Source organism: Hylobates moloch, unplaced genomic scaffold (genome assembly GCF_009828535.3).
Source record: "Hylobates moloch isolate HMO894 unplaced genomic scaffold, HMol_V3 SCAFFOLD_9, whole genome shotgun sequence".
NCBI classification, from domain to species: domain Eukaryota; kingdom Metazoa; phylum Chordata; class Mammalia; order Primates; family Hylobatidae; genus Hylobates; species Hylobates moloch.
The window spans coordinates 2902501-2918820 of NW_026652284.1; the positions used below are offsets into that span (position 1 = coordinate 2902501).

General features: G+C 62.8%; 1 protein-coding gene across 2 annotated transcripts in view; it reads right to left on the reverse strand.

Annotated features, from left to right (window-relative positions):
* MEGF6 (multiple EGF like domains 6) overlaps positions 1 to 16320 on the reverse strand; it is a 116871-nt gene that overhangs the window by 30863 nt on the left and 69688 nt on the right. Inside the window, exons 1-2 of one of the 2 annotated variants that reach the window (XM_058444034.1) lie at positions 9910 to 10075; positions 2996 to 3118 (exon numbers count right to left, since the gene is read on the reverse strand). In XM_058444034.1, the coding sequence (XP_058300017.1) occupies positions 2996 to 3118; positions 9910 to 10075 (289 nt within the window). Of the gene's footprint in view, positions 1 to 2995; positions 3119 to 9909; positions 10076 to 16320 lie in introns of those variants that run through there. The other variant, XM_032758699.2, reaches the window with a different exon arrangement.

Here is a 16320-nt window from a genome sequence, read left to right on the forward strand (position 1 = left end):
GTGGGGGCATGTTTCTTGTCCCCCTGCAAAGCCCCAGGAGGGGTCACGACACCCTCCCGGCCAGGAGGACCCCGGCAGGCCTGGGGGAGGGGCTCCACGGCAGCCCCAGGTTCCAGCTGAGCAGCCCACCCTCAACTGGCCCATGGAGGTGGAATAGGCCACTCCTGAGGACCAAGGCCTGGGCAGAGGGTGCCAGTGTGAACCAGAAGATGCCCCCACACTGAGGCAGGAAGGTAAGGCAGTGGAGGGTGAAGGGTCCCAAGCTCCCCAGGGGCCAGAAATCCAGCTCTACCCCCATCAAGTCTTCACAGAGCCCAGGCAGCCTGGAACAGACTGGGTGGGCAGTGCCCTCTAACGGGCCCAGGCCGAGCTGCCGCAGGAGACCCCCCACGGGGCAGCCCTTGGCCAGGAGCTGAGATGCCCCAACACCCTCCCCATCCCAGGCCAGCGTCTCAGGCCAACAGCCTGGCCGGGTCCCTCAGCAACAAGAAGGGGCTTGAGACGGTGAGGCACCCCTCAAACAAACACGCCTGGCTTTGCCTGGGAGGTGGCCCCCAGGGGACTCCATCCTCGGTCTAGAAGCTTTTCAGGCCCCCAGAGAGCAGCTCCCGCTGGGCCCAGGCTGACAAACCCACGCCAATCCTGGAAACTCCCGGGAGACCGAGGAACCGGCCCCGCCCCTGCAGGCATCAGCTCCCAGGAACTCGCCATCTGGTATCCCCCATCCACAGCTCTCACACAGAGGCCACCATGGCAAGGGACAAGGGGGGACAACATGCCCCAGAGAGTGCCAGGAAGGGGGTCTGGATGGTGCCCAGGCAGGGTGGCCTAGGAATGGGGCTAGTCCTCACGTGTTCCCAGGCCAGGGGTCCCCAGGCCACCACCAGGGACTTTAGGGAGAGGAAGGCATTTCTCCAACTCAACTCAGCCAAAGGCTAGTGGGACCCAAGTCATTCTTGTTGTCAAAGCGAGAGTCACTACCTGTTCCCAGGGGGTGAGCCCAGGCTCCCAGGCTGGGAGCCTCAGTCAAATGAAAGAGAAGGTGCACTCCGAGGTCACTGCTCTGCGTCCAGCAGTCTCCTGAGTAGGTGAACGCACTTAGGTGACAGGCTGGCACGCAGGTGACAGTCTCACCTGGGCCCTCCATGGGGCAAGGAGGCCAGCAGCCAGGCACCAGCCCTGGAGAAGGCTGTGGAGGCACCGGGAGCCCACCACTCACACAGGGGGCACCCTGGGGGGGTGACGGCCACAGGGGCCCCGAGGTCCCAGGAGCCTCCTGCCAGGCTGTACAGGCCCTGCCCAGGGGCTCTGGCATCTGGCCCGGAGACCTTTAAAATGGGTGAGCACCGCCAATTAAGCCTTCTGGGGCCCCAAGTGCGCAGACATCTTTAGGACGGCCTCCTGGGAGGCAAATCCCAGAAAGTCCGGCTATAGGAGGAGGCTCCAGCCGGGTGAGTGACAGGTGGGTGGGCAGTGGGTTGTGGTGGGTGGGTGGTCCTTGTCCCTTTTGAGGGTTTCAGGGAAGGTCACCATCACACAAATGGTGAAAACAAAGCCCAGGAGAGTGAGTGTCCCAAGGCCCCCCACTCACAGTAGGAGGCCGGGAGAGGGGATTAGAGGCCAGGAGAGACCCCACTGGGCTGACACCTGGGCTGCCCTTCTACAAGGAAGACCCTGCCTGAGAGGAGGGTCGAGAAAAGGACATGCCCCCCGCCAAGAGCTGCCCCTTCCAGGGGGCCTGAGGGGACCAGGGGGTAAAAGGCTAAAGTGCCGCAGCCTCCCAGAAGCCCCCGCAGGGCAGCGGGCTGGGGCTGCACCCCCGTCTCCACTGTCCGGAAGTACATCACAACATTCCTGCATCTGTTTCTACTTTCAGACCCAGGGAAACTTTACAGAGCGGCTGCCTGGATCCCCACGGCGGCCGGGACATGTGAGTGTGTGCCGGGGGGGCCCCCCGGGGCTGGCGGGCCGCCCTGCCACATTGCAGGCAGGACCAGCAGGGAGGCTGCTCAGAGCCGGCCTGGGCCCCGCTCCAGGCCTCCAAGGCAGAAAGAAGGGGCGTCCTGACCCCCGTCACCCAGAGAATGACCCCCCATGCCTCCCAGACAGAGGCCACAAGAGGGTCAGTCCTGTCCTCGCTTGGGGCGCCTGTGTCCAGAGCCAGCCAGGAGCAGGGGCGCCAAAGGGTGAGGGTGGCTGACTGGCTACTTACTCTTCACCCCAGATTTCTGGGCTCCAGCCCCCGCTCAGCCCTGTGCGGGTTCCTCGGGGCCTGGCACCTCCCCTGCTTCCCTCTAACCCTCCCTCCCTGCGGCCACAGTCCGTGTCCCCGACACCTCCTCCAGCCTGTTCCAACAGCCAAGAGACCCCACAGAGGAAGCTGAGGGACAGCGTCCCGCTTCTTGGTCACCCCTACCCCACCTGCCACAGCCCACACCCTCCAGGCTCCCCAAGGCTGAGCAGGGATCACCTGGGCCCACAAAGCCCGGCTCTGCAGGCGAAGAAGGGTGGCCTCACGCAGCCCCTGCCCTGGACCAGGCCTCCTCGGCCAGCGTCCCCCACCACCTAGCAAGCGACCCAGGTCTCCCTCACATCAAATCTAGGGGACATCACAACCAGGCCAGGTCCCTGCTGATCAACCACGGCAGCCTCTGTTGTAGAGAAGCTTTAATAGGATCTCCACCCATGGGCTCACTCCCCCGTCCACTGGGAGAGGCCTCAGCATCACAGCAGGGCTTAGTGTGGCTGCAGAGGGTCTGCAGCCGGGGTCCTGGGGACCTGGCAACTTGGCATTCAGTCTCTTTACCGGCCTGAGCCTGGGCCAAGGTGCGGCCAGGATTCCACAGAGCCATGCTCCACAGGAAGGAGCCACCGCCAGACCGGCCTCTGCCTCTCCATGTCCACAGCCACCCTCTCAGGTCAGGCCTGGGCACACCCCAGAGGGCAGGGATGGCCGAAGCCAGGATCCCGGGCAGGGTCTCCAGGCGACACTCACCCAGGCAGGTCCTGCTGTCAGTGTGGAGCCGGAAGCCGGGCTTGCACTCACAGAGGTAGGAGCCTGGGGTGTTCACGCACCGGTGCTGGCAGCCACCGTTGTGGGTTCGGCATTCGTCCACATCTGAGCAGGAATGGGGAAGGGTCAGCAGCTGGGCACCTGTGCCTTCCTGCCTTGCCGACACAGCCCCCCAGGTGCCAGGGGCCCAGACCCAGGACCCTCCTGTGCCCCGAGGGCACCACCCCTGAGCCCCTCACCCACACCTGCCAGAGCTGGAGCAGAAGAGGCAGGGTCTGTGCTCCCACCTTGGACACCTGATGAAGAAGGAAGAGCCACCGCCTCGAGGGCCGGCCAGAAGGTGGGGAGCAGCAGAGGGCTCCAAGGACAGGCTGGGCCTCTAGCGCCTTTCAAGACTGAACCGGAAGCACATGCGGTTTTCTTAAGTCCAAATCCACAAAGTGCTTCCTGGGCAGTGTCAACCGCTCCATCAGGACCCACAAGCCCAAAAAGAGAAACTGACAGCTTTTGAGACGGCCGTGCCCAGGCTGTGGGGGGAAGCCTGAGAGAGGGGAGGGCGTGCTGGCTTCAAGAGTGTCCCCGCAGTTCACGGCCATATGGAGCCTCCCACTGAGGCCTTGTCTGGAAACAGGATCTTTGCAGCTGTCCTAAGTTCAGGCTCAAGATGAGACTGTTCCGGATGAGGGTGAGCCCTAAATCCAATGCGCCTATCCCAACAAGAGACACACAGAGAGGGCCATGTGAAGACCAGGCAGATTGTGGTGACGAGGCTACAGGCTAAGGACAGCCAGAAGGAAGAGGCCAGGAAGGTCCTCTCTACAGGTTCACAGGGAGCGTGGCCCCGCGGACACCTTGGGTTCGGAATCCTGGCCTCCAGATGGTGAAAGAAGAAACTTCTATTGTTTGTAGCCACCCCGTTTGCCGTGTTTGTTCCAGCAGCCCTGGGAAACCAATGCAGCTGGGGTCAGCCTAGGCCCCCCACACTCACAGGCTCCCCACGCAAGGACCCAGAAGGCCACCACATCCCAGGGCAGGAGCCCTTGCTGTGCCGGCGCCCTCACCCATGAAGTGCCACCCACCATCCCGAAGCAGCCGAGACCCCGTCAGACCCTCCCTGCCCAAGAGCCAGCTCAGTTTAGAACCACGTGTCCTCAGGTTCCAGACTTAGCTGAGGCCCCACTCAAAGGCGGTAGAGGGGAGTAGGAGAGCAGGAAGGGGTCGAGGGCAGCCTGGTCCTGAGGCCTCTCCCCGCATCTGCACTGCCTGGACTTCCACAGCCTAGGGACCGGCCAAGGGGAGCAGAGCAGCAGTCCAAGGCCACAGACGCCTCGCAGGACCCTTGTCCCTCCCACTGCTTACCAAGCCCCCTGAACAAGCGTGGCTGAAGAGAGCAGGGAGGGATCCAAGGGCAGGTGCACTTTTAAGAGGACGCCTCCCATCACAGGACACCTGGGCCTACCTGCTCCTGTCCCCAGCCCTGTGGCACAGGCCACAGGGAAAGTGCTGGCTGGAAGCCCAGAGGCCCAGCAGGACCCCCGGGATGAACCACGAGCTGAGAGCCGGTGGTGCTCCAAGCATCCTTCCCCTGAGACCCTGCCAGGGCTGGAGAGCCAGGGGGCTGCACCCAGACCCATCACCACCCTCTGCAGGAACGCAGCGGGAAAGCACAGATGTGGAGATGGCTTCAGGCTGCCCAGCCTCTCATCCCACCCTCCAGGCCCACGTCGCCAAGCTGGGCCTCAGGGGAATCCAGGCAGCGATTGAGGCAAACAGAACAGAGCAGACAGGCAGGAGGCCACAGGCTTCCTGGACACCTGTGTGTGCAGCCCCTGGGCTAACCTGGGTCAGAAGCCCCGTAGCTGCTGGGACCCTGCCAGCCGGCCAGAGCACCCGGCACATAGGGGCTCTCAGAGGAGAAGCCAGTGGTGGGGACAGACAGAGCTGTGCAGCCTCAGCACTGTCCAGAGAACAACACATCATGACCCCCACCAGAGAGACTTCCAGAAGCACTCCAGGAGGACTCTCCTAGGGGTCCGGGGCCTCTGGGCATGGCGGAAACTTTGGAAGTGCCAGTAGTGCCCTGGTCAGAGAGGCCAAGGCTAACATGAGGGAGAGACCACATGGGCTACATGGACAGCTTAGGTGCCAGGAGATGCCAGGAGAGGAGTGTAAGAGCCTGGTACCCAGGCCAAGGCAGACATGGGCATTGCCCCAGGCACCGCAGTCCACACCTGCTACCCAGGCCAGGTGACATCTTTTTTTTTTTTTTTTTTTTTTTGAGACAGTCTCGCTCTGTCGCCCAGGCTGGAGTGCAATGGCGCAAGCTCGGCTCATTGCAACCTCCGCCTCCCGGATTCAAGCGGTTCTCCCTGCCTCTGCCTCCTTAGTAGCTGGGATTACAGACGCCCGCCAACACGCCTGGCTAATTTTTGTATTTTTAATAGAGACAGGGTTTCGCCATGTTGGCCAGGCTGGTCTTGCACTCCTGACCTCAGGTGATCCGCCCACCTTGGCCTCCCAAAGTGCTGAGATTACAGGCATGAGCCACCCTGTCCAACCCAGGTGACATCTTTTATCCAACAACGTCACCCACCCCGCAGCCGGGTTCACATACCCGAAGAGAGGGAGGGAACACTGAGAGCCGCCAAAGGGTCACCATGGGGAGAAAGACACACAGGTGCTCTTCCAAAAGCTATGAGCCGAGCGTCTGGGGCCCTCTGGCCAGGGTGACAACGGAGGCCCTGCCCGCTGACCTTGCCTGGAGAGGGAAGGCAACATTTAGCTCAAAATGCCACCGGCAGACTCCCACTGGGCGTGGCCTCTCTGGGAGAAAATATGATTTCAAAAGACAAGTCCTCGACCGCGCGGGAAACATGGCCGGCCTGATCCCTCGCTTCCAGGGCCTGCACAGAGCCAAGGCCTCGCTAATTCTGCTCAACAATCGCCAGGTCCATGACTGGCTGTGACTACCAAGGCCTTTCGACCACCCTCCAGTTCCCACCCACGGTCCCCATGAAAATGCCACCTTCCGGGCTCCATCCTAAAACTCCGGCGTTGGAGCACTGTTGACAGGTGCAAGCGGCCAGCGCCAGCACACACCGAGAAGTTCTTCATAGCTGTCTCCGAGCCTGAGTCAACAGATGGCACCCAGCCACCAGGCTGTGCCCACCACCTATGGAAACCCTGCTGCCCATCCATGCTCTGAGAATGTGTCTGCAACCCAGAGATGACATGAACAGCCCCAGGAGGCCAGGGTCTCTGCCTGGGACCTCCAGGGCCATCCACTCCCTGCACAAGCCACACCCACTCTGGGGAGACCCCCAGGGTCCCTAAGCCCTGAGGCTGCCTCCCAGAGGGGGCTGCAAATGAGACCAGGAGCCCCTCTCCACCTGCACCATGAAGTTATCACCGCAACCTTCACAAAGGCCAGGATGGTTTGCGGGAAGAAGCTTGAAAGCAAAGGGTTAACGGGCCCCCAACAGCGCCCCAAAGAAGCTGGAGGGACAGAGGGACCTGGTGCCCTCCAATGAGAGTCAGCTGGGGGGCAGACTCATGCCCACTGGGCAGGGCAGGGTGGGTGGCACCCACCTGAAGGCTCAGGAAGGAGACCCTTCCCCCTGAGCTCAGATCCCTCAATCCAAGACCCCGAGAGGGTCTCTGAAAAGCAACGATGTAAGTGTCCTCCTGCTAAGTGGACAGGAACACTGGGACTCCAGCATCCCATCCGGGCTCGGCCCCGCCTCTCTCAGCCACTAGTCCCTCCAGAAATTCCACGTTCCCTCCAAAAATGCACAGGCCCAGGTCGGCTAGGCCAAGCCCTTGTCACCCCAGCCGCACCATCTGGCAGTGGCAGGGGGCTGTGGTGGGGGAGACAGAGCCTGGGTGGGGGCGCTGAAGCGCACCCACGCTTCCGGTGCCTGCTGTTTGCTGTCAGCCAGGATCAGCTTCTGGATACAGCGAGCCAGCTCAAGGGTGAAGGATTTGGGGCCTCCCACTCGGACGACAGAGGCCTACAGGGACAGGCACTGGGCCAGACAACCTCCTGCAGGGGTCCCCTCCACTCTGAGATCTCGGCCCCTTTGAACTGAGCAAATCCCCTTAATAGAAATGATTTTCACTCAGAAAGCAAGGCAGGAATGCGTCACCCAAACCCTCTCCGCCCCACTCCCAAAGCACCCCACGTGACGGCAGGGCTGAGCTCTTCTCAGACGGCTCCAAGGACTGAGCCAGTGACCCTGGCTGCGGCTGTGATCTTAAGAGCCACAGGCGCAGTGGCCTTTCAGACAATGTGGTCAGCTGAATAACGAACATCCCCCAGAGATGTCCACGTCCTCATCCCCAGACCCTCATATGGCAGAGGGATCTACCTTTGCAGATGGGACTGAGTCGAGGATCTGGATGGGAGGTTATCCTGGCATATCCAGGTGGGCCCAACATGATCACAGGGTCCTTATAAGAGGGAGGCAGGAGGGTCAGAGGGCGGGGAGGAGGAGATGTGAGAGTGGAAACAGAGGTCAGAGGGAGGCAGGGATTGGCAGGTGCTGGGCTATAGGCTTTGAGGATGGAGGAGGGACCACAAGACCAGGAATGCGGGCAGCCTCTACAAGCTGAAAGGGGCAAGAGACAGACTCTGCCCTAGAGCCTCCAGAAGGAGCACAGCCCTGCCCACGCTTTGATTTTAGCCCACTTTGGACTGGGCCTCGCAGGACTGTCAGGTAATAAATCCGTGCTGTCCTAAGCGCGCTGAGTGTATGGTTGTTACTGCACCCACGGGACACAACTGCAGAGCACATCACTGTCGTCTCAGGAGTCATAGAGGCTCGGACCATCTGGGCTGGAAATCGGGGCTCCCAGTGCCAGCTCTGCCAGCCCGGGCTCCCGACTCCTGTGCCTGTGTGGGGCTGGTCGCACAGCCAGGTTCACGGGAGCCGAGTGCCCTGCAGAAGCTTGCTCCCTGGGTTCCCTCCTCTGCAGACCTGTGATCCAGGACCAGCCCGTGCCGCCTACACACAGACCATGCTGCCCACTGAGCCCTGCAGTGGGACCAGGGCCACCAGGAAGCACTGGCCCCGGAGACTCAGAGGCCAGTGTGGGGGCCTGAGCCTGAGGTGAGTGAGGCCCCAGCAAAGGCCGAAAGGAGCTTGGAGGCCCCTATGAGTCAGGCGACAAAACCTGCTCATTCCAGGTACAACAGCCCAGCCTGGGGGCAAATCCACTGTCCCTGTCCAGCCCCAGGCCAAGCCCCACACGGGGAAGGGGCAGGCCAGAGACGCCCCAGACAGCTGCGACATGAACCTGGGGGGAGCCATCTGGTGGGAGACGAGTGGGCTCAGAGAGCAGCTATTTTAAGGAACAGCTGGGCCAGGATCCTGCTGCTGCCCTCGGCTAGATACGAGACTATGGACTTTGGCAGCCTCACAACAGAACCGTCAGCACACTGGCACACGGCAACACGGCTGTGCCAACATGGGCTGGTTCACTGGGAGCCTGGCGAGACCTGCAGTGTCTACCAGGCTGGGAAGTGGAGGAGCCTCAGGGAGCCCATGGGGCCCCCAGCGACCATCACCCATGTCCCACAGCTCCCAGCCCAGGACTACACAGGCAGGTGGACAGGCATGGCTGGGCTGCCTCGAACTAGCTGCCTCTGCAGAAACCACCCAAGACACACCCCTTCTGAAGCCTGCCTGGACTTACAGGAAACTCGGAGGGCTCTGGGCCCCTGCCAGAAAGCTCCGCTCAGGGCAGTTACCAAGTTCCAAGCCCTGCTTTGTCCCCACACATGCCACAGGGTCCTCACCCCCAGGGAGCACACACCATTACCTATGGGCCCTTCTCCTCTCACCCCCAAAAGCTGGAGCACGCTTTGGACCAGGACAGGGGCTCCCAGCCAGAGGCCTTGGATGCTTCACAGTCGCAAGGCATTTAGTGCCACCGTAGGTGGACGTGGCCTTGGGCTGAGCCACCCAGCCGGAAGGCTGCCTACCCAGCGAAGATGGAGCCTGGGCCCCCCTTGGGCCAAGTGACCAAGCCAGGGAATGAAGGAAGCCTTTGCCACACCGAAGGCATGGTGCTTAGTCCTTCACGCAGGAGAGAGGCAGAGGCTCGGCCCAGCACTCGAAACAGCTGAGGAGGGGCAATGTCTCTTAGGAGCCATTTCAGGGCCCCCGCCAGCCACTGCCTACCCCTGGCTGATGTGGCTGATGACTCACTGGGAGCCACACAGCCCACACCCCCTCCTCCAATTCCACCCCCTCCTCCAATTCCCCAGGGTGCCCAGCTCCAAGCTCTGTGGATCCGAGGGAGTTAGTTCAAAGCAACCACCTGGAGGGAGGCGGGCCCAGTGCAGGCGCCAGATCCCAGCTGCAGAGAGAGGCAGGATGGAACGAGGGCAGGGCTGTAACCTGCTTCCCAGGCCACCAGGGTCCTCAGCTGCCCATGCCTGTGGGGCTCCAGGAAGAACAGCACCTGCCACATCCACAGACAGGACCCCAAAGGGGCTGAGCTCTGGGGACCCTGGAGACTCAGCTCCGGGAGTCTCAAAAGGCCTTTCTCTCCAGCCTGCCTTTTCACTTGACCCGCAGTCACCAGTGCCATGGGGAGCGGGGAACCCTGCTCCCACAGACAAAGGCAGGGGATGTTTTTCTTTCCTCCGGTCAAGGGACCTGGCTGTTAGCAGCCTCTACCGACAGCCCTGAGAGGGGACGGGGGTGACCGACTCCTCAGCGCCCACGGACCCTGTCCCAGAAGCAGGAGCGCCTGCCGGGCACTGCCCCGCCCTGATCCCTCCAGCCTAGCTAGCAGCGCCCTGGCGCAAACTTTAAAAAGAGGAAACAAAGGAAGCGCGCCGGGGAGCGCCCTGGCCCCGCCCGCCCTGCCCAGGCTCGCCCGGCGCCCACCTGGCCTCTGGTCACCGGCGCTCACGGGGTAGCCAGCCTGGCCCAGGTGACACGGGTAGCAGCCCCTCCAGAGGTAGCGGTAGTGCGTGCCCGCGACGCGCGCCAGGCCCCCCAGGAGCCCAAGGCACCAGAGCGCGGCCAGCCCGTGGTCCCGGGACGCCCCCATGGCCGGGTAGGCCGGCGGGCGGGAGGGCGCGAGGACCAACCACACTGCGCCCTAAGCTGGCGGCCGGGCGACGGGGCAGGCGGCTCGGGCTGGTTCTGGGTTCCGGGCGGGCGCGTAAGCCCAGGCCCGGTATCCGCTCCGCTCCGCTCGGCGCCGCCCGGGAGCAGCTCTGGGCCGGGCGCGCCCCCCCACTTGCCTTTAAGTTCTCAGCTTTCCCTCCGCCCCCGCAGGTAAAGGCCAATTCCGCAGACGCCCGAGGGGGCCGCCCCCAGCCCCGCCCAGAGCCCCGCCCCGCATCCCCCAGGGGGCCGCGCCTGCCCGCCCACCCGCCCCGCGCATTCCAGAGTGCGCGCTCCCGGACCCGGACGCAGATAGGGACCTAGGCACAAACGCAGGCATCCATATGCGACCCACACAGACACAGGCACACAGACTCACGTGTGCAAACATGCACACAGGAGGTACACAGACACGCACGGACATACGCACAAGCACACACATGCACAAACATTGTTCTTGGAGCCAACACGGGAAAGAAGCCAAAGCAGCATAGGGAGCCATCCTGGCCGGGCCGCGGGGCAGGGGAGGGGGGGCCTGCAGAGATGGCTGGTGGGGCTGAACTCTGACAAGGGTGGGGAACTGGTTTGAAGCTGCAGCACCGATGTGGACACACTGGGGCTGAGACACCCCCAGTCCCCACGTCCAGTGCCTGCACTGTCCTGTCCTCCCCTGGCCCAGGGCCCCGTACTTGGAGGGAACCTGGGCAAGGGAACCCTGGCATCCCTGCAGCAGGTGGTGACGGACAGAGAGCAGGGAGAACTTGTCCGCAGGGTGGCCAGCAGTGCCCAGGTGTCAGGCTGCAAAGGCCACGGAGGTGCTTCCAACCCCAGAGCCCTGGGTCCCCACCCTCCTCGAGGGCATAGCCCGGGGGAGGCAGTCCTCCTAGGGTCAGCAGCAGAAGGAACCACATATTAGAGCCTCGTCAAGCACTTAACCTCTGCAAGAGAGCCAGGGCTGTGATTCTGGCTTGGACCAGAGTCCCCAGAGCCCCCCATCCTCTCTGAGCCCCTTCTCGCACCTATGCTTGGTGGGGGGTCACTGGGCTCCCACTCCTAGCCTCCATGGAGATGGAAGAGATGTGACCAGCAAGCCGCGGTGCTCAGTGACCCTCAGCAGTGATCCCTGCCTGGGACCAGCCCAGCACCACCTCCAGCACTGGCAGTGAGGGTCCACAAAAGGACTGGGCGCCCGCCCACACTGTTCCCGGTCTTTCCAGGAAGGCCCGAAAATCTCCCTCCGAAAGGCAGTGGAAGTGTCCCTGGAGCTCAGCCTGTTCCCAGAGATGCAGCCTGTGTCTCCTCTCAGAGGACAATAGGTGAGCGGTGAGCACAAATCCACATGACTGGGGCCACTGCAGAGACAGAAAGCTTGGGGACACCTTCCAGCTGTCAGGAAGGAGGAGTGTGCATGCTCCCTGGGCCAGCAGGCCCTGTATGTGGGCAAGCCTGGGTCAGGAGCATAGCCATGGGTAGAGCTGTGGGGAAGAAGGACTGACAACCTCAGCTGCAGCCGCTGTGCCAGGCCCTGGGCTCTGGGGATGCGGTGCCATCCTCACCATTCCCTGCAGGGTAGGGCTACTGTCCCCATTTTAGAGGTGAGGAAACTGAGGCCCAGACAGACTAAGATGCTGTCCTCAGGTCAAATTCAATTGAGCAGAACTCCGGCCCCGGCAACTCAGGGAAGCAGGCGGCCCATCCCGGCAGAGCCTCCACCTTCTCTCCACTCTCCACTATAGCCGGGGGCCCACGTGCCGGCCGACACCCACCCCTCAGAAGCCTGCCCAGTGCTAAGATGTGGCAGAGAGCAGTCTCTGCAGATCCAAGGCACCTGGGAGCAAGGGCTGAGGGGCCACCCTTGAGCACATGGGAAAGAAGAGGCCCCACCCAGTCCCAGCCTGTCTCAGCTTGCCCCATCCTGTCCGCCATCCAGAGGCCAGCCCGCCCCCTCGGCCCCCAACACTGCAGAAATGGGCCTGCCTGGGCCCTGCCTGTCTGTGGGGCCTCCTGGGGAGCCCCTCCCATCAGCCTCTGAGCCCTTGCCGTGAGGAGCCTCCGTAAATCTCACGGATAGACAGGCTGACGGGTCTGTTTGATGGCACCTTCCACGCAGGGTGACATCATTTATGACCATGATGTGCACCTCCCTCCTATGGGAAAAGCGCTTGACTGAGGGTCCATAAAAGTCAACAAACGTGGGAGTGGCAGGCCGAGTCTGGAGGCCTGACCATGCCCCTTCCCGGCCCTTTGTTCCAACAGACACCCCAAGGCCACGCAGAGACCCATGGCAGAGACAGTGTCCACGCCTGATTCCCAGAGGGCGGGGGACGTCTGGGAACTGTCCACCTCCTAAGCCATGGTGGACAGAGCCATGGTCCAGAGGCATCCTGGAAGCCAGCCAGGGACCTGAGCCCTGGCCCTCTCCCTTGATAGCCATCACCTCCATACCCCCACCTCAGCACCCCACCAGAGCCATCTGGGGGCCACCACTCCAGCCCCTCCATTCCCCTTGGGGCTGCCATCACCCTTTCCATTCATCTGGACTCCAAATCCCGTGTCCATCCAGGGTGAGGGCTGGGCTACCACAGCCCGTGTGCCCAGTACCCAGTGCAGGACTGGGGCCACAGAGGCAGCTCTTGGCCCACTGAAGGGCTGTATGGCATGGCCATGTCCCGGGGCCTCTCTGGCCTCAGTTTCCTCATCTGTGCATGGGCAGAGGCCCGAATGAGACCAGCTCAGGGGCCCTGAAGCAATGAGACACGTGACTCGGGAAGGAGAACCAGGGCCAGGTGTGTCACCGCCACGGTGCCCGCGGGGTCCAGGCAGAGGAGGGCAGCCAACAGAGTAGGGCGAGCCTCCAGGGAGCAGCTGTCACAGCACAGCAAGGCCTTCGGGAAGCTTCCTGACAACAACTTCAGGCAAAGGAAATTGTCTTTTCTGCCCCGAAACCCCCAAGAGCTATGGGAGCTTCCTGGTATCACATCCCCATCTCACCCTTAGGGTCCCTCGCATCAGACACCCTCATCTGACAGGCAGCAGAGAGGCTGCCCCTCTCCAGAAGGCTGCATCCAACCCTCTGGACCCCCACACAGACTACCCTGGCCCTACACAGGCTCCTATCCCGTAGCTGGGAGTCCCCCGCTTCTGCTCCCCTCCTCATCTGCTGCCCCGTGCCCACCCGCCCACCTCCCCTCTGCCCTCACATACACGCCATGATTAAACCCTCATTCTGCCCAGGTGGAACCCCAGTGTGGGGGCCCCCCGGTGACCCTGAGTCCTACCTTCTGCCCACGGCTCCTGCGACATTCTCCTGTGGTTTCGCTAAGCCAGTTTCCAGAGGAGAAATGACTTCCCCAGGGTCACGCAGGGAAGAGAAGTGCAGCCCAGGGGGACCAGGTCTGACTCTCCCCCAAATCCTGTCCTCGCTGGGCCACCTCCTTCGGGTTCCTCCAGGGGAGTGGCTCTGGCAGGCACCTGCAGGCGCCCCTCTGGTTGGGCACATGGTCTCTCCTGCTCATCACCCTCCCCAGGCCATGGCAGGCGCCAGGCAGGCTGTCAGGCAGGGCTCAGTGTTGCAACTCTCCAAGGGGCCATCCCCGGGGCCTGGGCAAAGCGTTTCTAGGCAGCTCTGGCTTCACACCCTGGCTCTGGCCGTCCTCTGGTGGTCTTGGCCTCCCTGAACGAGCCTTCCCTGGCAGTCTAGACACTCACCCTTCCTCCTGCCCAACAGACCATGAACTCCGATGCATCCTTCAAAGACACCAACTCAGAGGTCACCTCTGCAAAGCCTCCCCAGCTGGCCAGCCCACCCTAGGCTGGACCCCCGTACCCCTGCCCACCCTCCTCTACGACACCCCTTCATTGGCTCATTCAGTTTTTCATTCGACAATGATGTGTGTGCCCACCACAGGCAGGACATGGCTCTGGGGTACAGTGGCATCACCCCACCCAACTAAGACGTCCGTCCAGGTCCCCACAGCCTGGGAGAGCTGGAGTATAAATGAGCCCCAGCTGAAGCTCTAGGGTGCGGAGGGCTCTGGGCCGTCCCTCCCGCTAGGCTAGGGAGGGGCCTGGGCATGGCCGTGGGGGGCAGCAGCCCACCGGTAGACAGCGCCTCCGAGGCCCAGGCTGCACCCACAACACCCCCTCCCCTACTCAGTGCCGCCACCGAGCACGTCCCGGCCGGAGGCTGTGGGGTCTGGAAGCTGTTTGGGAAATGCTTTCCCGATGTGGAAACGCAGCCGGCGTCTGTGCCTGGGAATGTGTGTGTGTCAGCAGAAGGCTCTCCCAGCCCCCAGCGGCTGGCTCCAGCTTCTCCCCTCTCTCCAAGCTGGGCGGCCACCAGGCTCCTGCCAGGACCCAGGCCAGAGCGAGGGCCAATGCCACCCCCAAATGTCACTGCTCCCCCTTGGGGCTGGGCCCTGACTCCGGAACTTCAGGCAAAACTAGAGCCTGGAAGTGGACAGGGTCCAGCCAACACCCCCCACTGCTGCGTGTGTCTGTCCCTCACTGCTCACCTCTGACACCCGCTCCACAAAGGCCCCCCTCCGGCCTTGCGGCTCAGGCGCCTGGACACGTGCCTCTACCTCCCTGAGAGGGAGATGATGCTGGGCTGTCCACGCTGCCCTGGCCTCTGAACGCAGAGCTAGTGTTGGGCAAAGCTGGGCTGGGTGTGGGAGCAAGAGAGGCTGTGGGCATAGTGGGGGCTGCCTCCACCCAGGTTCCTAGGGGCTCAGGCATGGGGTGAGGGGGGCCGCCAGTGGGGCCCAAGGGGGCCAAGGCCCCAGGCAGCCCAGTGCCCAGCCCAGTCTACCTCCTCAGCGGGCAATCTCCCACCTAGCCAGGCCCCTGGGGATGGCATCACAGACCCAGCACCTGGCATGAAACAGGGGGAAGGAGCTAAGCCCTTGGCTGGTGGCAGGGGGTTGAGGGTATGAGAGAAAGGAGTGACACTCAGAGAAGCTACCAGGAGCCACGACCTATAGTCCTGACTGAGGTGGCCATGTTGCAGGGACAAGGTTACAGGCCCAGCAGCCACCCAGGTGGAGCGGCGATCACCACCGCCCACAACTACCTGCATGTGCCCTGTGTGCCAGGCCAGGGGTGCTCCTAGGTGGAGAGGTGGACCCTGAACGAGTGGCCGGGGGGCACCGGGCCCTGGGCTCTGACCTCACGGACACCTACAGCTCACTCTTCCCTGCTCCCACAGAAGGCGGGAGAAGGCGGGCGTGGCCACATGAGCAGAGGGCACAGGCATCACTTCCGGCCATGACATTTAAAAGCAAGTGTGAGATTCTTGGTCCTCTCATCCCACCCCCGCCCTGGACACATGCATTGGTAGGCGGACCTGGCCTGGGGTCTAGATGGGATGATGGGGTGGGCCATGGACACCGGAAGGTAAGGGCGTGTCCCCCGCAAAAGTGCTAGTCCATGCACAGGTGGAGACCATCCCAGCTAATGCAGGGGGAGGGTGGAGATGGGTGGCCTGGGAGGGGCTGGGACCAGGCTTGGAGTGGGGGAAAGGAGCCACCCAGAGCAGCAAGGGGCACAGGGCTGCAAGGACAGGGCAGTGGTCAGTGTGCACCTGCTGGCCCCCACTGCAGAGAGCATGGCCAGGAAGGTGCTAGAAGGAGGCCACTCTCAAGCTTCTCTTTAATCTGCCTTCGGGGGCTCAAGGCTCCTAAGCCCCAAAGCCCTCCCATGCCACCCCACCCCTGCAAGTGGCACGTGGACCTGCCTGGCGGTTTCCAACCATTGACCTCCAGAGCCCAGCCCAGAGCAGGAGGTCCATTTGTGGTCTGGGGTCTCACACAGTCCAAGCTGCCTCCCTGCGGAGACAGAACAGAACGGCCTCCCCAACGTTCCTCGCACCCCTTCTCCCACTGTTGCCACCACAGAGCTTCTATTAGGAGCAGGGGGGCCCCCACCCAGCCTCAGAGCACACAGGGCCTGGCAGGGGCCTCCCCGAACCGTTCCAATGTCAGCCTCATGGTAAACCCATTACCCTGTCTCCACTCCTCGCCCAAGCCAAAGGAAGGAAAATTGAAACCACCGCTGTATCCGCGAGCCCAGCTGCCATTCCTTACTGCAGCTGTCCCTGGCTGAGGCCAGGCAGAAACAGTGGGGAGCCCCCTTCTCTTGTACACACCAGCCCCCGGGTGAGCCCAGGATAGAGTGGCCCTGTCTCCC